At 52.4% G+C, this 26,471-nt stretch overlaps 2 protein-coding genes across 2 annotated transcripts in view; one reads left to right on the top strand and one right to left on the bottom strand.

Moving 5' to 3' along the window:
* The window catches only part of DCAF12 (DDB1 and CUL4 associated factor 12), a 46,206-nt gene extending 34,195 nt beyond the window's left edge, over window positions 1-12,011 (bottom strand). The window contains exons 1-2 of the mRNA XM_077816608.1: window positions 11,782-12,011; window positions 9,322-9,576 (exon numbers count right to left, since the gene is read on the bottom strand). Of these exons, the coding sequence (XP_077672734.1) occupies window positions 9,322-9,576; window positions 11,782-11,862 (336 nt within the window). The 5' untranslated portion in view covers window positions 11,863-12,011. The remainder of the gene's footprint in view (window positions 1-9,321; window positions 9,577-11,781) is intronic.
* Window positions 12,012-22,496: 10,485 nt separating this feature from the next.
* The window catches only part of UBAP1 (ubiquitin associated protein 1), a 53,374-nt gene continuing 49,399 nt past the window's right edge, over window positions 22,497-26,471 (top strand). Inside the window, exon 1 of the mRNA XM_077816607.1 lies at window positions 22,497-22,654. The gene's annotated coding sequence lies outside the window, so the exon portion shown is untranslated. The remainder of the gene's footprint in view (window positions 22,655-26,471) is intronic.

Genomic DNA, 26,471 nt, shown 5'->3' with positions numbered 1-26,471 from the left:
GATATGCTCAGCACTGGATAGCTGAAAGGTTAGTTATATAGATTTGTTTCTTTATTCTTTAACTTCTTCCATAAACTTACTAACTAGCAGCAAAGAGTGATTTATATCAATTGTCTGTATGCAGTAACATGGCATCCAAGCTTTAACCGGACAAAAGAATGCTTTGACAACTACCAGGAACCAGAGGATCACACCCTAATTTGTATCAAATGGAGCAGACTCAAGCTGTCCAGTAGTGAACAATCTTGCACTGGCACAGAAACAGACTGGATGACCCAACAGATCTTTCCCATCTCTAGCTTCTATGATTCCTCATCTCTGAATTAGAGGTATAGGCTGCTCAAGGATCAAGAAGAGAATGCCTGGGTCAGTGCAAACATGGAATGCTGGGATTTACAGTTGCCACAGCCACACCCCTTTAGCTTATGGATACTATGGCTAAAGCCCTGCACAGATACAAAATTTCTATCCACATTTGATCAGTGATCCACAAACGTGGTCCGTGGATATCTGCAGATTTGCAGTACTCTAGCTATGGCTACATTTGACCCCATCCTATTGTACCTTCTTCGATTACTAACTTTATGCGTTCTTTAGAATTTGTATTACAGTAGCACCTACAAGCCCCAGCAGCAATCAAGGCCCCGTTATACTAGGCGATATATCTGCACTTGGGGGAAAGTTCCTGCCGCACAGAGCTTACAATCAAACTAGACCATACAAAGGAATTATCTCCACTTTGCAGTAGAATTGAGGCAGACAGAAATTAAGTGAGTTGCTTGAAGGTCACACAGTTAAGCCTTTGGCAGAGACAGAAGTTGAACCCAAATCTCCAGAGACACAGGCCAGTGCTTTTACCACACAATCCATCCTTCCTCTTTTAATAAACTACTTAAATCAGTTTGCAAGTTCTTCTGTCAGTTCCATTTTGGTTCTTTACCAGTCTTTTCAGAAACAGCAAAGAAGAAAGCCAAACTCATCAGTATGTTACACATAACCACATGACTTGCATGCCCCATTTGATCTTTTGTAACCAAAAATGTCCTACAGTCAACTCAATGGCATTTCTTGGTCTGTAACATGATACTGTACATTTAGAACACTCCATCTGATAAATTCCAAAATTCTAGGGAATGCTGTATGCATCAACAGGCAAAAGTACTGATTCTGATGAAAACTGAAAAATGAGGAAGTCTGATTTCCACTGACTACAAACCACAGAGAGCTCATTTAGTGTACATCTCTGATTGCTTATGCAGGCTGAGCTATACACCCAATAAGATGTGTGATCCTCTAGTTAATGTACTTTCTACAAACGCCATAAGTGGGCACAAACTTAAATTTATACATTACCAGGTTTGTGCATGAATACTGACTGATCGCATCTTTCCTTGTGTGACAAATAAGCACATTATACAGTAACTCCTTGCTTAACATGGTAGTTATGTTCCTGAATAATGCAACTTTAAACAAGACCATGTTCAGCTAATCCAATTTCCACATAAGAATTAATGTAAATGCGGGGGTTAGGTTCCAGAGAAATTTTTTCACCAAAGGACTACTTTATTTTATACATACACACTCACACACAGTATAAGTTTGAAACAATTTAATACTGGACACAGCAATGATGATTGTGAAACTTGGTTGAGGTGGTGAAGTCAGAGGGTGGGATATTTCCCAGGGAATGCCTTACTGCTAAATGATGAACTAGCACTCGGCTGAGTCCTCAAGGATTAACACATTGTTGTTAATGTAGCCTCACACTCTACAAGGCAGCACGAATGGAGGGAGGGGAGACAGCATGGCAGAGAGAGAGAGATACATGCATTGCCCCTTGAAGTATGCTGACCCCACTCTAAGTACACTGCCTTTTCAAGTAGATCAGCAAGTTGAGACAGCAGCTGCCCGCAAGATCCCTCTTTTCTGAGCCCTGTCATGCCCTCGCCATCCCCGCTCTGTGGAAATAAGGTACAGTACAGGAGCGGGGTGTGGGGGGGGGAGGGGAGACACCCTGACTTTAGCTTCCCCCTTTTACTCCCCCCCACCCTGCACAGTAAGCAGAAGGCTCCGGGGAGCAGCTCCAAGGCAGAGGGCAGGAGCACTGGGGGAAGGACAGCTGAACTGCCCGGCAACTGATAGCGTGCTGGAGGGAACTCTGGGGAGCGGGGACCTGATGGGGGCTGCCGGTCCACCCTGGTTCCAAGCCCCCACCAGCTGGCTCCAACGGGCTGCTCTTTCTGCAAGCAGTGGACAAAGCAGGCGGCTGCCAAACAACGTTATAAGGGAGCATTGCGCAACTTTAAACGAGCATGTTCCCTAATTGATCAGCAACTTAACAATGAAACAACAACGTTAACTGGGACAACTTTAAGTGAGGAGTTATTGTACTCATTTTGCACAGCAATTCTTTCAAACTCTTGCAGGAAGTAACATTGCTACCTCCCTATAAACTAAACTGTATTTGGGTTATTTATGTCAACATTTGAGTTTATTGTTGACCAGGACTGACTTGCTGAAAAGTAAGGTCACCAAGAGTTGACAGTAACTTTGTCAAACCAGAATGGAAAGTGGTTTACAGTAAGATTATGCATTAGACTTCACTCTTTAAACCTGTAATATTTCTTTATGAAAAGGTCAAGCTCTCAAACTGGTAGGACTCCCTCACAAAAGAGATTCGAGCAAACAAATCTCAGTACCTCCAGTACCTTCATGGAGAACTGAAGGGGCAGTGTAGAACTAGCACAGTCGTTTGAGAAGCTAACAGATAGGCAGAAAGAGACCACCATCAGCTCTATGCCATGTGAAGGGCACAATAGGAACCTAGATAGAAGTGACAACAGCAGGGTATACGCCTGCTTGCAAACTTGAACACTAGCTCTTAGTACCAGAGACCAAATGGCACATTACACGAAGACGGTGTCCCTAAGACACTCAGCAATTTGAATTACAAACTGTTTTCAGGTTGCGGTGATGCCTGTCAATGAGGGAAGAGTGTTACTGTTCTATCTGCTCCACACTGAAGCCCAGTTTGTCAGTTTCTCATGTGCCTCTCCCATTGTGTTTAATTCCAAGAGGCTGTCAAGACAGTTTATATTTTTAAACAGATTGCAAAGGATGCAGAGGGAAAAGACTGAACCTACCAATGGGCCTCGATTTTGAGACCCCATCACATATCTGCTGAGAAATTCCAAAACAGAATTTGAAGAAAAATATTAATGCAAATGGATGCCATCATGCAGCAGGTGGCAGAACAGCAACTGCTTACAGGTACAAAAAAATGGTCACTTCACTATTTATTAACATGCAACTGAAAGAACGGGTCTCCTTTAGAAGCTCATTTGCACAAAGTCAGATTTAGTCTGTTCAGGAGGCTGCACCTTCAGGTTTACAAACTCTAAATGCAGGCTTACAAGAGAAGAGACTGAAACCCTGATGCTAGGGAAGAACCCCCTTCTATATCCTCCATTTCAGACACATAGGGTATGTCTACACTCCAGTTAAACACCCACAGCTGGTCTGTTTCAGATGACTCAGGCTTGCAGGATTCAGTCTATGGAGATGTTTAATTGCAGTGTAGATGTTCAAGACCCTGAGAGAGGTGAAGGTCTCAGCCCAAATGTCTACACCACAATTAAATAGTCCTGTAGCCTCCCCCCCCAAGTCCAAGTCAGCCAACATGGACCAGCCATGGGTGTTTAATTACAGCATACAGATACCCTAAGAGGTAGAGTAGAAAATAAATTGGCTTGCAAAGGAAATATTAAACCATGCTTTCCCTCAGGAGTTATCAGAGCCTGCATCCAAACAAGGGGGAGAATTACCACATACACACTCTAGTAACCAAGTGCTGCAACATCAGGAGTCCCTTGTGCTCCTCATGATTATTTTGTCATTTAAAAGGAAGATGAAGTGCTCTTATATCTGATCACCACCTGGTCAGCTCTGGCACAAACCCAGGACTGAGCACATGGGACTAGTCTGCTGATCTCCTTAAGTACAAAGGAGATTGGGCCCAGTGCTGACATATGGCCTGCACAGGCCACAAATATTCAAACAAACAAGAGCTGGTGACTTGCAGCAGGACTGCTGAGGCTCTGAGCACAACACAGTCATCACCTAGGGGGAGAAAGAGTTTCTAATGGGCATCGAGCAAGCAAACCACTCATCCCTTTGAAAAGCCATTTCAGAAACAGTAACAGCCAATAAAAGGAAAACTTGAGGTTCTGCGACTTAGCTATCAGTCCTGACAGGGAGCAAGAAGAAATTGAAGAGCAAGGCATGCCGTCTCCCTCTGCTAGGCAGGAAGCAACTGACAACCAAGTCCATTAGGTAAGTGGAGTGACATCACAGCTCTAATATTTTCCTGTCTGAGCTTACAGTAAGTCCCCTGCAACTTCTACTACAAACAACAACAGTGTATGTTCAGGTAGATGTTTTGAACCTGAAGTTTGGTGGGGGGGGGGGGGGGAAATAGGGGGTTAGTAAAAAGACCTTTCCCCAGAGCTATGAAGATTAAAGAGAGAGGCCCCCCAAACACATTGAAGTTCAGACAGTCCAGCACCCTTTATGGTACCACACTGTTTTCTCCAAGCACCAAATCTAGTCATCTCCCACACAGCCCTGAAGTTTCTCTCTAGTTTGTTTGCAATCATATCCATCCCTGCTCCTCTGCCTAAATATCTGGTACCAATCATTGGTATTTAGATACTGCTATATGTGCCTTAAAACATCCTTTGACAGACACGTAAAAGTCTCTCAGTTTGGGGGTGAGGAGCAGTTACTAGCTCTATTTGGTTATGTGTACTGCAGTGGCACCTAGAGAGCCCAATCAAGGGACAGGGCTTGTGACGGAATGCAGCCCTTTCACAGAATATCAGGGTTGGAAGGGACCTCAGGAGGTCATCTAGTCCAACCCCCTGCTCAAAGCAGGACCAATCCCCAACTAAATCATCCCAACCAGAGCTTTGTCAAGCCTGACCTTAAAAACCCCTAAGGAAGGAGATTCCACCACCTCCCTAGGTAACCCATTCCAGTGCTTCACCACCCTCCTAGTGAAAAAGCGTTTCCTAACATCCAACCTAAACCTCCCCATACCCTACAAGCTATTGTAATAGTTTTTGTACAAAGTATGCCTTATGAGGTATCATTTGAAAACTCACTATTTGCTGCTCACTGTTCGGGTAAAATGAGTGGCAACCCTGAAGTTATAAGATACCCCCAAATGGCATTAACACCACATTTCAAACCCCATAACCCTTCCCAGAGAAGGGGTAGCAACAGTTCTGTCCGAAACAAAGGAGTATGTGCTCTACTTCATTTGTATTCAAGCTGTAAACAGTGATCAAGCAGGAAGGGAAACAAAGAGAGCTCAAACAGGTGAGAAAAAAGCAACAGGGACCATCCTTCCGCATAGACTTTGTCTCCTGGTGCACAGCTGGAAATGTTTTTCAAGAAGTGGACTGAAACTATAAAAAGGAGGAACAAACGCCCCAAAGCACCCTTCTCTCTCCCTGCCCGTTGCATTCACTGCACCTGAAGTGACAAAGGAAACATCTGTTCAACTGTGGAAGAAAGGGTCCTGACCTACAGGGTTTGGTCAGTAAGACTGCTGAAAGCATATGTTAAGAAACTTTGCTTGAATCTGAAAGAGTTTGTTAAGCTATTAGTAATGTCTTATCTTTATTTTTCTTGTAATAACTTTTTACTTTAATGCCTCATTACTTGTACTCACTTAAAATCTGTGTAGTTTATAAACTTGCTTTATTGTTTTATCTAATCCAATGTGTTTAAATTGAAGTGTCTGGGTAACTCCATTTGGGGTGACAAGTTGTGTGCATATTATTCTTTTAAAGAAACAGTGGACTTAATATAATTTGTATTGTCCAGGAGAGGGCTGGGCAGTACAGGACAGACATTTCTGTGGGAAAATCCAAGACAGGAGGTGTACTGGATCACCCTGCAGCATAACCAAGGCTGGTTGGAGCCAGAGTGTAACCCAAGTGTGGCTGGCAGCCTAGAGTTACACACAGATAGGGTGCGGCTTGCATACTGGAAGGCTGTTTGTGAGCAGCCCAGGTAGCAGCTACTTCAGCAAGGCATTGTTAGGGCCCTTCATTTTCTATTTTATTTATTTTCCAATAATGTATTGGTGTTTATTACCACAACAACAAAAACAGGTGAAAAAAGTGGAAAAAAAATATTTTTCTGGGTAAATATTGGGGTTTATTTTGGTGGATGGAAGAAGTATTCAGTAGATTAATGCTTTGATTAATGGAATTCAATGTAGTTTGCTGCAGAACTAAAACAGAACGCAAAACACAATGCCACCTCTGAGTTTAAGAAAGCAATACATCTCCAATCTCCAAATAAAACTTCATTTTTTCATTTCATTTCACAACAGTTTACTGTTGTAGACTTAGAACTATTAGCCTATAAATATTTAGCTTGAATAACTGGGTCACACCATTTGCAGCACATACAGGAGGAAAGGATGAAGTTGAGTGTTTCTTTTTTTAAACTTTTGAATACTTCCTTGTGTTCTGAAATGTATTCTTCTACAGATTTTTGTTTCCTTCCCATTTTGTGTGTCAGATCTTTAAACTGGGATCTGCTAACAGCTTTTAATATGTATGCGGCGAGTGTGATAATCATCACTACGTTCACATGCAAATGCACTTCAGAGCTTGTGTGTGTGCGTGCCTGTTTATTTACTGTGTGTATCTTCTACATAGCCTTACTTCAACAGGCAGCTTTGCATCTAAACAAACTAATGTGTTACTGTAATACATATATCTCATGCAATTTATTGCATTTTCCTAATAAAACAAGTTAGTGGAAAATCAAAAAACAAATACTTTTTGTAAAACCCGGCATTTTACTGGTAAAAACTGGTTTACGCTGAAAACAAAGCGGTTTAGGTATTGTAATGCACCCAAGGTTGCAGGGCAGATGTGACAGTTGCTCACTGTATTTGGTTATGCATATTGCAGTGGCACCTACAGACTCCAATCAAGGGACAGGGCCCCACTGTGCTTGTCACTGTACAATCATGACAAAATAAGAACTCGCCTCAGAGAAGTCGTAATCTATTGTGCGTTTGAGTTCTGGCAGAGATACTAGGATAGAATCCTGTCTCATATATATTAGTAACAAATACAAAATAGATGCCAAATTTTATTTAAAACTTGCCAATTGTGAAATCCACGATACTTAAGGACAATGATTGAGCTCTTAGATATGCAAGAATATGTACAGGGATATTTATAGGAAAAAATTAAGGACCCAGAGACTCAGACAAGAAGTTACTTTTCTATCCGATAGAAGCTGTAGCAACTGACAGAGCTGTCCATGTTCCTTACAACATTGCTTATGAAGTGACCAACCATATACACTGCAGATTCATCAGAAAAAGCCACAACTAACATTGTGTCAATACATTTTCATTTTATGGTGAAAAAGTAATTTTAATTTTGTTATGGTATAGCCAAAGGCAGCTTACATAACAAACGCAAAACACTGTTGATGTGGTTTGTTAAACTTTTCATTAAATACTATGAGCTAAATCCTTTACATTAGCTTCAGTTGAGTTGCATGTAGTTTACACTAATTAATTACTCAGATTTACATCCCATATAGCACAATTTAGCCCTTTGTGGGAATAAGTTAACTTTCCTATTGTTAGTGCACATCACTACAGTGCATGGAAGATTTTCTAGTCCTGATTTTCTAACTAAATGTGTGGTTTAAAACCCTATTAAATATGTACCATAAAGTGGCCAAGCTAGAGTGGCTGTAAGAACCTTCATTTTTGCATTTCCTTAAGGTTTCAGTTATGAAGACGCAACATTGCCTTCCGTCTTTTGCTTTTTCTCTTTTAGTAAAGGATATTAAGCCCGTGCTGTGTACTGACATTTAAATAGCCCCCATTAGTCTCTGGCTTTTACACCTCACTGGGGTGAGGGCATAACAGCAAGGTTAGTTTCCCACTTTTACTTCTCAGCTTTGGCAACAGTTTTCCACAAGACTGTGTTAACAAGGCAGCAGCCCATTTGTACCTCTGTCATGTACAGATAAAAAGTGCAGAATGAAGCAAAAACCACTGCAGCCCTGTAAGATCTACAATTCTCATGCAAGGAAAAAAAGATTTTCTAAGCATTTGTTGTGTTTTGCTAAAGTCTCCCTCATGTAAACTGTCCCAGCAGCAGTCCCAGAGCAGGAAGAATGTAAGTGGAGAGAGGATAAGGCATTGTTAGGCTCTGCTCAAGGATTATTTAAATATAGCTATTTTAATTTATCTAGCTAGGCAGTAGTTCTCATTAAGAGATATTACATGCCAAGTTTTCTAAATTCAGCCATTTTTGTTGTAGCCATCACTACAATAGCAGAGTTATACTTTTTTAAAAAAAAAATTGAGAAAATACTATTTCTACCAATTACAGTTAAATGCAATTTCCTCACATTTTGCAAAATGTTCAAGCCAAAAAAATCAAAGTTAAGTCAGCTTCTCATATACCATGCTGTCTAGGTGACTTGGTGCTGTGTCATTTATCAGTTTGCTCCAGCACATATTCTCTTTTAGTAAGTCCCCTCAACTTAGCATAAGGCCAACATTTATTTCTCCATGAAGCTTCATGTAGCTTGATATGTGCAATCCTGGCCCCAATTTTGTCGATGGACTTTTGCAATAACTTCAGTGGAGCCAGGATTTCATCCAACAGAAACAGAAATGTTTATGTTTTTATTTACTTAAAACATTTCACTTTAATATTCTCTGCAGTGTTTGAAATCCAAACAATGCAGCACTAAGAACCTGAAAATGTTTAGCTTCACCAGAAACAAATGAAATTAAACTAGTTCACGTGCCCAAATGGAATGAAGTTAACAGAAGTAAACCAAAATGGGAAAAAATGGATATTTAAAATTGAGTTTAGCAGTTTATGACCATAAAATTGAGAAAATTTTGCATTTAGGTGTATGATTTTTGTCTTCACAGTGTCCCTTTAAAAGCACTTACAGAATATGGTACACAGAGCGCAACATGAACAAGAATGAGTAATGAGAAATGGAGCCTTGTTTTATTATTAGCCTTAGTTACCAAACCAGACTACACCTCTAAAGCTACCTTCCATAAAATCCAATAATGATCAAATCTTGCCATCCTCATGACAAAAATCAAGACTCAACTGTGCCATCATTTTTCCAACAATAAAAGTAGTAAACTCCTCTGACGGAAAGGAGAGAGGCTGGATCTACACATAGGCCATGCATGAAAATAGTAGTTGTAATTATCAGAGGGGAAAACAAGTAAGTCACACTTACTGTGTTGCATTTTGTCCCACACACCACTTGTCGATGGTTCAACCATTGAGACGCAAAAACTTTATTAAGGGTCCCAAGATGAAATTCTCTCTCTTTCAGGAGACTGGGAAGTTGCTGTGCTGCATATCCATGCAACAAACGGTGGTAGCTGGATTCATTCTGCAGCCGAACCTCTCTGCCTTTCAGGTAGTACACCAGAGACTTTTTTACTGGGGGGAGTCTTTTCCTTTTGTGAGTTGAGTGATCCCAGCCATACTGTGAATGACAATCAAAATTCAGTGCTGTCGTCAGTGTATTTTAAATAACTTCCTCTTTAATACAGAACCATAAATTATCAATGAACAAATGAAATACTGTAACCTACCCTAAAATACCATACAAGAGAGTTAAACCAATCCCAGCATACACTTCAGCCATATATGTATTTTAAAATTCTTAATGTGTCAGGCAACTATCGCTGCAGGGATGTCGTACACCAATTCTGACTGTAGTGTGCTGCTGTTGAAATGAAATTTAAAAGATGCCTATGAGCAACAGGAAATCCCAAAGCACTTTCAAACAGCTGAAGGTATCCCCAGTCAAGATTCCAGGTCTAATTATGTCAATTTCCACTGAAATGTATCAAACCCAGACTGCTGGGGGGGAGAGGGGGCGGGGGAAGGAGTGTTCCAACAAATAGCTTCCCCATTCAAACACAAAGGAGGAGCGGTTTTTTAAAATGCACAGCCTGGTTCAATACCGACCTGGGTAGTAACCTGAGCTCCAAAGCACCTCCTCCCACTCCGTTTACAATCACTCCGGAGCATCGAGCACTACTGGCCTGCCACTGACTGAAAAGGAGGGATGGGTGGGTTTATCAGGACCCGGAGGAGTGAGTTTCCTACACAGGAGCAGCCGCGCCCGCCTCCCTGCGCCCCAGGCCCCGGAGTGCGAGTCGGTTACAGGGTTCGAACGATCGAACCCAAACACGGGCAGCAGCCGGAGCCCTGCTCGGGAGCCGCTGGGACCTGGGCATGGGGCCGCCCGGCACCTTGCCCGGGCGCCGCTCCCCTGGGGGCCGCCCCAGACACCCGACACCCGGCTGACACCACGGGGCCCTAAGTCCCCGAGCCGGAGGCGCCCAGCAGCACGGTCAGCAAGGAAGAGCAAACCCCGGCGGCCCCCTGGCAGCCCCCGCAGCAGGCGCGCCAGGAGCCAGCCTCTCCCCCGGGGTGGAGGGCAGGGGCCAGGAGACCCAGGGCCCAAAGCCCCCGGGGCGGCACCCGAGCGAGCGGCAGGAGGCCGGCTGGCCGGGCCGGGCCGGGACGGGACTAGCTCATCCCCTCGGTTGCTCCCCACCCCGCCCCGCGTGTTACCAGGCCTGAGCCTCGGGGAGACTTAGCGCCCAGCCCCGGTACCTGCTCCCCGCATTACCTATCTAGTGTCCCCTCGAGCCTCCTGTCCGCCCCGACCCCCTCAGCCCGCCCCACCGCCATCGCTGCCTTCCCCGGGCCCCCGCCTCCCCTTTCCCTAGGGCCGACTCCCATCCCGGGCCCCCGCCTCTCCTGTCCGGGGGGCCCGTTACCTGCACCCTCTGCAACCCCCCCGCGCATCCCAGGGCTGACCCCAGCCCTTCCCACTGCAGCGCCGGCACTGACCTAGGCCCTGCCCTTTTCCTCCGACCCGAGCACGGACCTCGGGCCTTCCCCCCGCGAAGTTATCGGTCCCCTGGACCCAGCTCCCCCGTGCAGCGTCCGCCGGTCTCCGGGCGGGGGGCTCGACTACCCGCTCCGCAGGCAGAGCCGCTTCACGCTCCCATGAGCCCCTCCCCCCGTCACCCGCGCCCCCCCGGCCGAGCCCTCTCCCCCCGGTACCTGCTCACCCCCCCCCGGCCGCTCCCCTCCCCCCGTCACCCGCGCCCCCCCGGCCGAGCCCCTCCCCCTCGTCACCCGCTCCCCTCCCCCCCGTTACCCGCGCCCCCCTGGCCGAGCCCCTCCCCCATGTCACCCGCTCCCCTGCCCCCCGGCCGCTCCCCTCTCCCCCGTTACCCGCGTCCCCCTGGCCGAGCCCCTCCCCCCCCCGGCCGCTCCGCTCCCCTCCCCCCCCGGCACCTGCTCACCCCCCCCCCGTTACCCGCGTCCCCCTGGCCGAGCCCCTCCCCCTCGTCACCCGCTCCCCTCCCCCCCGGTACCTGCTCACCCCCCCCAGCCGCTCCCCCCTGGCCGAGCCCCTCCCCCTCGTTACCTGCTTCGCGCCCCTCTCCCCCGGCCGCTCCCCACCCCCCCGTTACCCGCGTCCCCCTGGCCGAGCCCCTCCCCCCGCGCCCCCTCCCCCGACGGCCGCGCCCCTCCCCGCCGTCACCCGCGCCCCCCTGACCGAGCCCCTCCCCCCTTTACCCGCCCCCCCAGTTAACCGCGCCCCCCCGGCCGAGCCCCTCCCCCCGTTACCCGCTCCCCCCCCGGCCGCGCCTGTCCCCGTTACCTGCTCCCCCCGGAGCCCTCCGGGCGCCGCCGCAGTGGCAGCCGCCGCTTTCCGCTTCCTGCTAACTGTTTTCCTGGCCATAGTAGGCGGGGGAGACACCGAGGCCCCGGCCCGGGCCCCACATGGAGCAGGAGGGGGAGGCGGCCGCCAGGGGACGGGGCATATAAGTGCGGGGGAGCCAGGCCCGGCAACTCTCACCGCCCGCAGGCCCAGCAGGCCGGGCTTCACGGCATTTTACGCCCCATTGACAAGTTTACGGCGGAGCTCCCGTCGCGCGGTTTCCTAGCAACCGCCAAGACTGGGCAGCGCGGAGTCGGGCGCTCGCGGCGCAACGCCCCGCCCTGCGTGGTTGCTAGGAGACCGGGGTGGACGTGAGCGACTCAACCCCCCGGGCCTGCCTCAGAGGCCTGGTGTTCGGCCCGCAAGGCCTGCCCTTCTGACGTCAGAGCCTGTTCCTGCCCCGCGGCCTGATCCCCCCGCCCTCGGCCTATCTCCCCTTCCGCGGGTCCGCCCCCTCCGTCCCAAAACGAGAACCCCGCCTGCCCCTGGGGGCGACCCCGCTCTTCCGTCCCAGGGTGATCCCCCCCCCGCGCCTTCTGCTCGCCTGCCCCTGGGGGCGACCCCGCTCTTCCATCCCAGGGTGATCCCCCCCCGCGCCTTCTGCCAGTCTGCCCCTGGGGGCGACCCCGCTCTTCCGTCCCAGGGTGATCCCCCCCCGCGCCTTCTGCCCGTCTGCCCCTGGGGGCGACCCCGCTCTTCCGTCCCAGGGTGATCCCCCCCCGCGCCTTCTGCCCGCCTGCCCCTGGGGGCGACCCCGCTCTTCCGTCCCAGGGTGATCCCCCCCGCGCCTTGTGCCCGTCTGCCCCTGGGGGCGACCCCGCTCTTCCGTCCCAGGGTGATCCCCCCCGCGCCTTGTGCCCGTCTGCCCCTGGGGGCGACCCCGCAATTCCCTCCCAGGGTGATCCCCCCCCCGCGCCTTCTGCTCGTCTGCCCTTGGGGGCGACCCCGCTCTTCCATCCCAGGGTGATCCCCCCCGCGCCTTGTGCCCGTCTGCCCCTGGGGGCGACCCCGCAATTCCCTCCCAGGGTGATCCCCCCCCCGCGCCTTCTGCCCGCCTGCCCCTGGGGGCGACCCCGCTCTTCCGTCCCAGGGTGATCCCCCCCGCGCCTTGTGCCCGTCTGCCCCTGGGGGCGACCCCGCTCTTCCGTCCCCGGGTGATCCCCCCCCTCGCCTTCTGCCCGCCTGCCCCTGGGGGCGACCCCGCTCTTCCGTCCCCGGGTGATCCCCCCCTCGCCTTCTGCCCGCCTGCCCCTGGGGGCGACCCCGCTCTTCCGTCCCAGGGTGATCCCTCCCCCCGCGCCTTCTGCCCGTCTGCCCCTGGGGGCGACCCCGCTCTTCCGTCCCAGGGTGATCCCCCCCCGCGCCTTCTGCCCGTCTGCCCCTGGGGGCGAGCCCGCTCTTCCATCCCAGGGTGATCCCCCCCCGCGCCTTCTGCCCGTCTGCCCCTGGGGGCGACCCCGCTCTTCCGTCCCAGGGTGATCCCCCCCCGCGCCTTCTGCCCGTCTGCCCCTGGGGGCGACCCCGCAATTCCCTCCCAGGGTGATCCCCCCCCCGCGCCTTCTGCCCGTCTGCCCCTGGGGGCGACCCCGCTCTTCCGTCCCAGGGTGATCCCTCCCCCCGCAACTTCTGCCCGTCTGCCCCTGGGGGCGACCCCGCAATTCCCTCCCAGGGTGATCCCCCCCCCGCGCCTTCTGCCCGTCTGCCCCTGGGGGCGACCCCGCTCTTCCGTCCCAGGGTGATCCCCGCCCCCCGCGCCTTGTGCCCGTCTGCCCCTGGGGGCGACCCCGCTCTTCTGTCCCAGGGTGATCCCCCCCCGCGCCTTCTGCCCGTCTGCCCCTGGGGGCGACCCCGCTCTTCCCTCCCAGGGTGATCCCCCCCCGCGCCTTCTGCCCGTCTGCCCCTGGGGGCAACCCCGCTCTTCCGTCCCAGGGTGATCCCCCCCCGCGCCTTCTGCCCGTCTGCCCCTGGGGGCGAGCCCGCTCTTCTGTCCCAGGGTGATCCCTCCCCCCGCAACTTCTGCCCGTCTGCCCCTGGGGGCGACCCCGCTCTTCCCTCCCAGGGTGATCCATCCCCCCGCGCCTTCTGCCCGTCTGCCCCTGGGGGCGACCCCGCTCTTCTGTCCCAGGGTGATTCCCCCCCTTCTGCCCCTCGGTGCGACCCCCGGTTTTCCGTCCCAAGGTGATCCCCTGATCCTCCCCTTCTGCCCGTTTGCCCCTCAGAGTGATCCCCGTATTCCATCCCAGGGTGATCCCCCCCCCCAACTTCTGTCCATTTTCCCCTCGGTGCGATCCCCGGTCTTCCGTCTCAGGGTGATCCCCACCCTTCTGCCCATCTACCTCTCAGCATGATCCCCATGTCTTCACCACCTCTGGGTGATCCCCCCTTCTTTCCATCTACTCCTCGGTGGGACCCCTGGTCTTCCCCCTCAGGGTGATCTCCCCTCTTCTGTCCATCTATCCCTCAGCGTGATGCTCCTTCATCCCTCCCAGGGTGATCCCCCCCTTCTGCTGCTTGGTGTGACCCCCTTATCTTCCCCCCCAGATGATCCCTCTTTTGCCCATCTACCTCTCAGTGTGATCCCCTTCTGCCTTGTCTGCACCCAGCATGACCTCCCCGTCTGTCCCCCCCAGTGTGACCCTCTTCTCTATCTGTCCCTCAGTATCACTCCCCCATCTGCCTCCATTTACCCCCCAGCGCAACCCTCCCATTTGACCCCAATTTATGCTCCACTGTGATTCTCCCATCTCACCCTGGAGACTCTCTATCAAAAAGAGCTGCACCAGGACATAATGGGTCTTCTCAGGTGGCAAACCCAAATGCTGCAGACCCAGAATGACCTACAAGTCCAAACAGCCCAGACTTCCTCCTCTTTGCAGTCCTTAGAAAACTCCATAGTAGCAGCTCCCTATTCCTCCCACCATACTACATGGCATCAGGGGCCACATTCTTACTCCTACCACTTCCCTCCGGGTCTGAGGGACCACCAGGACAACTATAGCTTCATATAAACCAGTAAGGATTCTCACAGGTCAGAGTATGGGTAGCTATGAGGGACTACATTTGTGCACTGGAATGGGTAGAAATGGACAGCTCGGGCTGGCCCAGGGCTCCGGCCAGACCAGGTCTCCTCTGGGCAGGTTTGGGGGAGAGGCTCTGGCTGGCCCGGGTCTCCTCTGGCCGCAGCGGGGAGGGACACAGGGTTCCTCTCGGGGGGAGGTCTTGTCCTGTTGTCCTGGCTGCGGGGGGTGGGAGGGGGGAAGGGTCTCGGGGCTCCAGCCACAGAGGGACACAGGGGGTCTCAGGACTCTACCCACAGAAGGGAGCAGTAGGTCTTGGGGCTCCAGCCATGGAGGGGGACGGGGTTTTGTGGCTCTGGCCGCGTGGAGAGGGACGGGGGTCTCCTGGCTCTGGCCATGGGGGAGGGGCATGCCGGTGCAAGGGGTGGAACCAGGGGCTAGCCTCTTCAAAGGGGGGCTCCACCTGCTGCCCATGGCCAGCACAACTCCTGATGGTAAGACAACTCCGAACTACTGTTCCCACTTTGGAAGAGAATCTATCTCCAGAATGGCCAAAGAGTAGCCAAACGGGATAAAAAGGCTAAAAGCTTATAAATATGTTTACAACCGAGGTCACTCAGAGAACTGCCAGGTCTGGAATCTGGTGACTGTGTTTGTGTTAAATTGGATGGAGAAAAAGGACGGACAACTCCAGCTGTTATAAAGAACAGGAATTCAGCACCCAGGTCATACATGATCAGGATTGGGAGTGGAGAGTTCAACAGAAACCACTGACATGTATAGTTCTTTTCCTCAGAAAGAACAATCAGCAGAGCAAACTCTGCAGATGCAGGTGGAGAACAAGAATAATAATAATCAAGGATTCCAAACCAACACAGCCAGTCGTTGCAACTAATGGACAGCCAGATGACCAAGCTGTTACATTTTGGGTTGTGTAACTTGAAAACAAGTACAGTTCAGAGACACTTAACAGACTGATACGTACTGAACTTCAAAGACAGTATGATGGTTGTAAATATTGTAAATGGTAGGAATGTAGAACTTAAAAGGGGAGATGTTCAGCCAATAGGTGGCACTGAGTGCAAAATACCTTTTTTAAATGAACCTCAGACAAACCTGGCAAAACATTAAAGGATGTTCTGACAAACATATCTGGTGTGTATAAGCAAGCTCTGTAGCCGGTCCATATATAGAACAGAAGTATATAACAGTATCCATGTTTGACACATATCCCATGCCCCAAGATAACAAATTGTTGGTGTGATTAGGGTCTGGAAAGTATATCTCAACTTTAGATCTGACCAAGGGCTACTGGTAGATCCCTTAATAAAGGGATCTGGAGAAACAATGGCCTTTGCAACACCTTTTGACCTGTACCATTTCAAGACCATGCCCTTCAGGCTTTGTGGGGCCCTTGCCACCTTCCAATGGCTGATGGACACAGTCCTGTGACCACACAATCAGTATGCAGCAGCCTACGTACACAATATAGTCGTTTACAGTTGTGAGTGGGAAAAACACTTCAAGCATATATTGGCAGTCCTATGGCCCTTGAGGAAGCCAGCCTTATGGCAAACCTGGCGAAGTGGAGATGTAAGTTTCTTGTCTTTCTGCCCATAAGCCTCTGCACTGGTGATCCTAATTAAACATTGTTGGGTGTGTTGCTATATTCTAACAATGGATTACTTGAATCCACTAAGGTTTTTATAAAATCCAGTTCTTTGCTGTTCCTACAGACTTTTCTGCTAATCCATTTAACTGTGTGCAGTAAACACTGGATGGAGTAAGGGCATGAACTGATGTATGAAAGGAAATTGCAGAAATGTGACACTCATGAATTGCAGGACATTATCTGTTATTAACTTATTTAGAATCCCATGGCAAGCAAATGCAATGTATACTGTATTTTTACATTGCTTCACTGTGTTGTGACATATGAATAATAGTATACCGATAACGGTAATCTTTCTTATTTCTTTTAAATAGACTGGTGCCCACCTTGACCCAAAAGTGTTCAGAAATCTCATGTGATTTCAGTGGTTCTTTTTCATTATTTCCTGTGTTTACTGCAGATTTCATACTCGGGTGCCTCTTCTCACATAGCAGCATTCATGTCTGGCCTGAAAAAGACATCTCAGGCTTTGTTCTTATACTTCTCAATACTCCCGTGCGCCCTATGGATTACATCTAGTATTTTCAACATTATCCTATGCGGCTTGGACACAATGTACTTTGTACAGAATCCCATCACATGTAGCAATTTCAGTTGGTGTTTTCACAAGAGAATGAGGCACCCAACTTCCATTGACTTTCAGGGGGAGTTGTTGCTTGGCTCCTTTGACAATCCCATCCCTCATCTCTATAGTCCCAAAACAGTTCTATGCTTGGAGATATGTGCACTTTTTCTGTTGTTCATACAACTAGAATGACTCTCCCCCTTTTGTGTCTGCTCTTGCTTTATCTTAAAAAGAAACAGGATGGGACTTCAACAAGAGTAATGTAAGCGTTACCATCTAAAACTGACCCTCTTTGCCCTAATAAGGATCTTTGATATCATATAAAGGACTGTCGAGCAAGGGATGTTCACTTTAAAGTGCTCTTTACACCAAAACATGGGGAATAGTTAAAATTAAATTTTTACTTAACTTATTGTTTCCCCCCTTCTTTTGGAGTGCATTTCGTAAATGGTTACAATGGTATTATGGTGTTGGTTTCCAGCCTTAACTTTATGCAAACCCTGGACTACAATTAGCTGTTTAATAAAGACAGGTTTCAGAGTAGCAGCCGTGTCAGTCTGTATTCACAAAAAGAAAAGGAGAACTTGTGGCACCTTAGAGACTAACCAATTTATTTGAGCATGAGCTTTCGTGAGCTACAGCTCACGCTCATGCTCAAATAAATTGGTTAGTCTCTAAGGTGCCACAAGTACTCCTTTTCTGTTTAATAAAGTGAGAGTAAGACAAAGGTTTTAAAACACCTCAACTCCTTTGAGCCTAGAAACTCCTAACTCAATACAACAATACCCCAATCCCTCTGAATGCTGTGTTCCAGTTCTGGGGAGACCCCTCAAAACAGTCCAGTGCCTTCTGAAGACCGTGCCTCCTTGGGGTGTCCAATCACAGGCTTGCAATCCCTCTGAATGCTGACTCCCACCTCTTCCGCATGTTGTATCCCACCCTGAGAATCCTCTGCCCTCAGGAGAGCCCTGGGACAGCTCATCCTTGTGAATGCTGCACCCCCCTGCCCGGGAGAACCCCACCCAACCACAGCCCAACCCTCCTGAACGCTGCACCCTGTTTGTGGCACCCCTTGTGATAGCCTGACTGCTGCATCCCATCCTTATGCAGATCCCATTCCCAAAGGAACATTTGGTCACTCCAGACACTGTTTCCCCAAGGGACATCTCCTGTCAATCTCATCCAGCTATCCTGATTGCATTGGGGAAGAGTGAGGTAACAGAGAAGGGAGGTTGTTTGCAAAGTCATCACAGCTCAGCCTCTGTAGACTGCAAAGGTCACTCTGCAGCTCCCAATAACAGTAACTAGTTGGGCAAGTTTCCTCCACCATGAGCCCCAGTCATGTCTGGCTTGTCACAGCCACAATATATGAAAAATAGGGTTTTTTTTAAGCGATCCTAGTTCTGGAATAAGCAGTTAACTTGCCTCTGATTTGGAATGTTAGTAAAACAGAAGGTGTGGATAATAGTCCTTTGTTACACTACACTTTTATGTAGTTATAAATGTAGGGAGCAATGTCTTATACATGCAACTTTCCCAGGAGGATGCATATTTTGCTGTACATATATAATCTATGAGAATCTGTTGGATCTATGCTGATGTACACCAGCCAAGGATCTGGCCCATTGTGTATAAGCTGTGGGAGCATATTCAGAACTGCTACATTCTAAGCATCTTCCTGAGTGAAATTTTGGCAGATGTGAATTGAGGGTTGTTTTTTTCATTCAGCCTGTCACCTCCTATCTAATAATAAACTCATGCTACTACTCCTTTGGAGATAGGTCAGTTTTACAGATGAGGAAATTGCAGTACATATAGGCAATGTGACTTTCCCAAGGTCACTCAGTGGCAGAGCTGAGCGGAGAACACAGGATCCTTGATTCTCTGTCTTTGTGTATTCATTGAGACCACTTAGCTTCAAGGGGACTATTCACATGCTTAAAACTTAGCATGTGCACAAATCTTTCCAGGCCTGCGATAGGTGCACTCGGTGCTAGTGTTATCTCCTCCTGGCTATCCTTTCTGTTGTCAGATTCCTGGCTTATATAGGCCCTGCCTGTTCCTGCCCAGCTGAGCCTTTTCTAATTAAATCCCCCCCCAACCCTTCTCCAGGTGCAGCCTGGGCAGTTAATTGGTCATCTTAAACCCTCCAAGCCTTGTGTGGGGTAGACACCCCATCACAGAGCTTGAGAAGACAGGTTACATGAAAAGTGAGGAGAGACAGTCAAATATTTATAATTTCATATAAATGTGCATTTTTTGTTGTTATTAATAAAGTCAGCTATCCTAATGCGACCATCACCCTAGCTTAATATTGTTTTTCCACCTCTGGCTTCTGATTCTGATAGGAAACCTCACTATAGCATTTTGCTATTATTATCTCTGCTGAGAAGTGGGGAGATACTACTTGCGTTTTGTGTATAGATTATATGGGAAATGCAAATTTCTGAGGTTCTGCTGAATTTATAATACAAATCCTAAACCCACTGCTTTCTTTTTATATATGATAAATCAACTTGTAAGATATTGTCTCCTTGCCAATTTCAGGTAGGAGAGGCTGCTGCAGCCTGGCTGCTTTCCTCCTGTCTCTCTCTTTTCTTTTCTTTTTTTTTTTTTAATACTAACACTTGCTGCAGGTCTGCCTGGAAGGCAGGGACAGACATTATTCTGGCAGTCACCATGGCTGCATTGGGGGAGAGAGACAGAAGGGCCGTTACATCACAGGCCTGAGGGCCGGGCTAGAGAAAGTGAGTTGACATTATTGTGCCTATGTGGTATGAGGGGTATATTGGTAGATCGTCTGCCTTCAGAGGCAGATACACATTCTTCATTCTACACATATCCCTGTATAGCTAGCTAACCTATGGAAGCATTACTGTTAGTCATAACATCTACTTAAAGTATCTGACTGATTTCTTGTTGGAGAATGTGTCTATAGACATTACACCCCACCACTTCTTCCTTCACTCACAATTCACATCCAATATGTGTTATCGCTTGTCTCTCTAATATCATGAGACTGACATGGCTACAATAATACTGCATACATCTGCACCCACTCAAGCTTGCAATACTTTGGCCCAAATTCTATGTGCATAGAACCTGTACCAGGACAGAGCCCTGCTAAAATCAGAGGTCCTATGTATAGAGCTCACTGCAGGATCAGGGCCTCAGTGATGCTTTTGACCAACTCCATCTTATTGGTAAGTCCTCTTGTTCTAAGGTATTGAAAGGATATGTGGAATATTTTGTATTGGTTATATTGCACTAATACCTGAAATGTATGAGCTTATATGTTTTTCCCTATGTTACCTATGAAGATGAAAATTAGAGTATTAAACAACAGAAACACAATTTTCTAAATGTCTCTTTTGAATGGATGATGAACACAGACCTTTGTACCACCTAACCAGGCTTGTGAGACCTGTGTATCACCAAGCCTCAGCCTTGTGTGGGATTTCTTATGCTGTCAGACCGGTCTCCAGAATCTCAGGCCTTTCCGTACGGCAACTTTGAAAGTGACATTGCACAGAATAGAGAAGGCAGAGATGGATCCTGTTCAAGCAGACTGCAAAGAGGACAATTCCTGAGCTCTTGAAACCTTCTGCTGCCTAGAGTCACGTGAAGTCAGAGAATATATTCTTTTCTTGATTTAAAAGACAGGGGTTTTTTTTGTTTTTTTGTTTTTGGTCTTATAAAAAGAGAAGACTTGGGCAGAAGGGTGCAGGAGGAAGCCAAAAATGACAAGGAAGCCAATTTCCATTGTAAACAGACAGACAGAAACACCTAAGAGTAGGAAGTGGAGAATTATACCGCCCCGCCCGCCCCGCCCCGCGCAAAGGAAGGATTGTCTAGTGATCGAGGCGCTAGCGAGAGACCTGAGTTTGATTCCTTGCTCTTCCACAGACTTTTTGTAAGAATCTGGTCAACATTAATTTAGAGCCCATTTTGATCTAGGTAGTGAGAGTTTTGGGCCTATGGAGAACCCTTGTCCTTAGGGGGCAAAATGAAATGTTATCAAAATGAATATGCGCTTCCCTAAATATAGGGTATCCTGAAAGATCTCCCAGTTTCTATTCTACAGTTTTGTTTCAGAAATATTGCTCTGAGGACGGTGTATAAATTGCTTAGTTTCTTTGCCTCAGTGCCCCACCTGTGCAATGGGGATCTACTGTCCAGGGGAGCAGGGAGGATAAACATATTACCGACTGAGAAAAAAGAAGAGGGGGGAGGGATAGCTCAGTGGTTTGAGCATTGGCCTGCTAAACCCAGGGTTATGAGTTCAATTTTGAGGAGGCCATTTAGGGAGCTGGGGCAAAAATTGGAGATTGGTCCTGCTTTGAGCAGGGGTTGGACTCAATGATCTCCTGAGATCCTATGAACAGGAGGACTTGTGGCACTTTAGAGACTAACACATTTATTTGGGCCCACAAAAGCTTATGTTCAAATAAATAGGTTTCAGAGTAGCAGCCGTGTTAGTCTGTATTCGCAAAAAGAAAAGGAGGACTTGTGGCACCTTAGAGACTAACCAATTTATTTGAGCGTGAGCTACAGCTGCTGTTGGCTCACAAAAGCTTATGCTCAAATAAATTGGTTAGTCTCTAACGTGCCACAAGTCCTCCTGTTCTTTTTGCAGATACAGACTAACACGGCTGCTACTCTGAAACCATACAGACTGAGAGGTGCTCAGATACTGTGGTAATGGGGGCTGTACCTTCGACCCAGAAAGAGGCACCTGAGGCACCCCTTCCTCCTGCCACAGGGTGGGGCACTAACCCCTAGCTCTGCCCATAACCCTTTTTCAGTGTTGGATCTCGAGGCAGCTCCAGAGGGGTCAGTATCATCAGCTCTGATTTACAGAAGGGGAAACTGAGGCACACAGCGGGCAGGTGGCTTACCCAAGCAGGCCAGTGGCAGAGCTGGGACCAGGAGTCCAGGGTGCAGAGTCCCGGCTGAGGGCACCATGCACTGGCCCGCAATGCCCCCCCCATGATCCCATGCTGGTGGGGTGGGAGGGCTGACCCCTCCCCCCATGATTCCATGCTGGTGAGGCGGGAGGGCTCACACCCGCTCCACACGGCAGGGACACAGGGGGACTCCCTCCTCAGGAGGGGGTTGGGATGGAGCTAATGGGAGGGGCCAACAGCGGCTCCCGCTCCGGGTGGGGGGGCGGGGAAGACACGTGCCTCCCACCTCAGCGGCGCCGCCGCCTGGCAGCAGCCGGCAGCCGCCCGCGCCCCGCCCCGCCCTTGGCCCTTGCCCTGGGGGTGGAGCCAAATCCAAGCCCCGCCCCCACCTCGCCATCTTCCCACCACTATTCGAGAGGGCAGATGTCATCGCGCGTCCCCTCCTCCGATTGGCCGGCGCGGTCAGGCGTCTGGCGTAGGCACGCAGCTCGTCGCCGAGGGGGTCGGTAGGGGAGCTGTGAGGTCAGCGGCACAAGATGGCGTCACCCCCGTCGCGGCTCTGGAGGTGGAGACGCCGCTCGGGCTTCCTAGGGGAGGGGCGAGGCCGAGAGCGACAACCGGAGCCGTCAGCGGGACCGGGGCCGCCGCTCAGGTGAGTGCGGGCCCCGGGAAGTTCCGCCCCCCCCGATCCTGAGCGGGGAGCCTCCGTCCGTCCTCCCTGCCCCCCGCCCCCCCCGATCCTGAGCGGGGAGCCTCCGTCCGTCCTCCCTGCCCCCCGCCCCCCCGATCCTGAGCGGGGAGCCTCCGTCCGTCCTCCCTGCCCCCCGCCCCCCCCCGATCCTGAGCGGGGAGCCTCCGTCCGTCCTCCCTGCCCCCCGCCCCCCCCCGATCCTGAGCGGGGAGCCTCCGTCCGTCCTCCCTGCCCCCCGCCCCCCCCGATCCTGAGCGGGGAGCCTCCGTCCGTCCTCCCTGCCCCCCGCCCCCCCCGATCCTGAGCGGGGAGCCTCCGTCCGTCCTCCCTGCCCCCCCGCCCCCCCCGATCCTGAGCGGGGAGCCTCCGTCCGTCCTCCCTGCCCCCCGCCCCCCCCGATCCTGAGCGGGGAGCCTCCGTCCGTCCTCCCTGCCCCCCGCCCCCCCCGATCCTGAGCGGGGAGCCTCCGTCCGTCCTCCCTGCCCCCCGCCCCCCCCGATCCTGAGCGGGGAGCCTCCGTCCGTCCTCCCTGCCCCCCGCCCCCCCCGATCCTGAGCGGGGAGCCTCCGTCCGTCCTCCCTGCCCCCCGCCCCCCCCGATCCTGAGCGGGGAGCCTCCGTCCGTCCTCCCTGCCCCCCGCCCCCCCCGATCCTGAGCGGGGAGCCTCCGTCCGTCCTCCCTGCCCCCCGCCCCCCCCGATCCTGAGCGGGGAGCCTCCGTCCGTCCTCCCTGCCCCCCGCCCCCCCCGATCCTGAGCGGGGAGCCTCCGTCCGTCCTCCCTGCCCCCCGCCCCCCCCGATCCTGAGCGGGGAGCCTCCGTCCGTCCTCCCTCCCCCCGCCCCCCCCGATCCTGAGCGGGGAGCCTCCGTCCGTCCTCCCTCCCCCCGCCCCCCCCGATCCTGAGCGGGGAGCCTCCGTCCGTCCTCCCTCCCCCCGCCCCCCCCGATCCTGAGCGGGGAGCCTCCGTCCGTCCTCCCTCCCCCCGCCCCCCCCGATCCTGAGCGGGGAGCCTCCGTCCGTCCTCCCTGCCCCCCGCCCCCCCCGATCCTGAGCGGGGAGCCTCCGTCCGTCCTCCCTGCCCCCCGCCCCCCCCGATCCTGAGCGGGGAGCCTCCGTCCGTCCTCCCTGCCCCCCGCCCCCCCCGATCCTGAGCGGGGAGCCTCCGTCCGTCGTCCCTGCCCCCCGCCCCCCCCGATCCTGAGCGGGGAGCCTCCGTCCGTCGTCCCTGCCCCCCGCCCCCCCCCGATCCTGAGCGGGGAGCCTCCGTCCGTCCTCCCTCCCCCCGCCCCCCCCGATCCTGAGCGGGGAGCCTCCGTCCGTCCTCCCTCCCCCCGCCCCCCCCGATCCTGAGCGGGGAGCCTCCGTCCGTCCTCCCTCCCCCCGCCCCCCCCGATCCTGAGCGGGGAGCCTCCGTCCGTCCTCCCTCCCCCCCGCCCCCCCCGATCCTGAGCGGGGAGCCTCCGTCCGTCCTCCCTCCCCCCCGCCCCCCCCGATCCTGAGCGGGGAGCCTCCGTCCGTCCTCCCTGCCCCCCGCATCCCCCGATCCTGAGCGGGGAGCCTCCGTCCGTCCCCCCTCCCCCCGCCTCCCCGCCCCCGATCCTGAGCGGGGAGCCTCCGTCCGTCCTCCATGCCCTCCCGCCCCCCCCCCCGATCCTGAGCGGGGAGCCTCCGTCCGTCCTCCCTCCCCCCCGCCCCCCCCCCCGATCCTGAGCGGGGAGCCTCCCTCCGTCCTCCCTCCCCCCCGACCCCCACCCGATCCTGAGCGGGGAGCCTCCCTCCGTCCTCCCTCCCCCCTGCCCCCCACCCGATCCTGAGCGGGGAGCCTCCCTCCGTCCTCCCTCCCGCCGCCCCCCCCCCGCCCCTGAGCGGGGAACCTCCGTCCGTCCTCCCTCCCGCCGCCCCCCCCGATCCTGAGCGGGGAGCCTCCGTCGGTCCTCCCTGCCCCCTGCCCCCCCCCCGATCCTGAGCGGGGAGCCTCCGTCGGTCCTCCCTGCCCCCTGCCCCCCCCCCGATCCTGAGCGGGGAGCCTCTGTCGGTCCTCCCTGCCCCCCGCCCCCCCCCCCCCCGATCCTGAGCGGGGAGCCTCCGTCCGTCCTCCCTCCCCCCCGATCCTGAGCGGGGAGCCTCCGTCCGTCCCCCCCGCCCCCCCCCCCGATCCTGAGCGGGGAGCCTCCGTCCGTCCCCCCTCCCCCCTGCCCCCCCCCCCGATCCTGAGCGGGGAGCCTCCGTCCGTCCTCCCTCCCCCCTGCCCCCTCCCCGATCCTGAGCGGGGAGCCTCCGTCCGTCCTCCCTCCCCCCTGCCCCCTCCCCGATCCTGAGCGGGGAGCCTCCGTCCGTCCTCCCTTCCTCCTGCCCGCCCCCCCCCCGATCCTGAGCGGGGAGCCTCCGTCCGTCCTCCCTCCCCCCGCCTCCCCCCGATCCTGAGCGGGGAGCCTCCGTCTGTCCGTCCTCCCTCCCCCCCGATCCTGAGCGGGGAGCCTCCGTCCGTCCGTCCTCCGTCCGTCTGTCCCCCTCCGATCCTGAGCGGGGAGCCTCTGTTGCCCCCAGCCCTCCCCACTCCCCCGCTCGAGATCCTGAGCAGGGAGCCTCTGTGCCACCAGATCACCCTCCCAGCCCCCGATCCTCAGTGGAGAGCTTCTGTTACCCTCCACTCTCCTCACGCACCCCATGTCTCCCCTGTATCTAGAGTGCAAGGTCTCTCATTCCCCTGCTTCCCCTGCACGCTGATGCCTTCTCCTCCCTATCTTGAGCAGGGTCTTGTTAGCCCTCCCATATAGCCCAGGTTCTCCCCTGCCCCCTATAGTTTGTGGGGAGCCTCTTTTACTTTTCCTTACTACGCATACCTATCTATACCAGATGCAGCCCCTTCATGGCTTTAGTAGGGGTTATACACACATCCTCCTATTTCTCTCCCCCCATACTGCCTGGAGACTGATTTCCTCTCTTGGTAGACAGTGAGGGCTCTGATGTTCCTCTCCTGGGGAACTGAGGGATTTATTTCTTCCTCCCCTGTCGAAAGCACACCTTTGGCTCTCAATGGCTACCACACTTTCCAGCTGTGCATGGCTGGGGGTACCCGTCTCCACTTCCGTGCCTTTGTTTTCAAGCCTGCTGCCATTTTCTCTGCTCTGGTCTTCCAGGGCGGGCTGCAGGCAGGGACTCACCTTGTTGATCTGCTGGCCTCTCCCAGTGCTAACCCTAACCCTTTTTTATCACAGTCTTGCTTCACCCAGTGTGAGTCACTTTCCTAGGCACAGGATTTCGGTACTCTGCCTGGTCATTGAGCCACTTAAAGGAGGCTGCACTGTAAGCGCGAAAACAGTACTGTCTCCCTCTGATGTTCAGCTGTGAATTGATGAATGACACCTAGGTGCTGACTGCCACCTTTCAAATGTTTATGATTATTAGAGCAATTGGGTTAGCTGGCCCGGACGAAGCACCTAAATGGCAATCTGTGTCCCAGCGAGCTCACACTCGAGGTTGTAACAAACCATAGCAGGTGGATGGAACAGACAAATAGGGTGATAGAGAACAAGCAACATTAAAACAGGCGCGTGTGTTCCAAAATAGGCAGTATACCTGGCTTGTCCATGGCTTAGCCGTTTTCAGACGGTAACGGTCTCTAGGCATCATGGCAGAGATGAACCTTATGGAGGGATTGGAAGGAGGATAAGGTGTTAGCTCTATGGACTTTGATGGGAATTTTTCCCATTTGGAAGGAGTTGAATAGGAGATGTTGGTGAGAGTGGGGGTGATCTGTATTTAAATGTTGTCTTCC

The sequence above is a fragment of the Eretmochelys imbricata genome, chromosome 5 (genome assembly GCF_965152235.1).
Source record: "Eretmochelys imbricata isolate rEreImb1 chromosome 5, rEreImb1.hap1, whole genome shotgun sequence".
Classification (NCBI taxonomy): Eukaryota; Metazoa; Chordata; order Testudines; family Cheloniidae; genus Eretmochelys; species Eretmochelys imbricata.
This window is presented reverse-complemented; position numbering and strand designations above follow the sequence as displayed.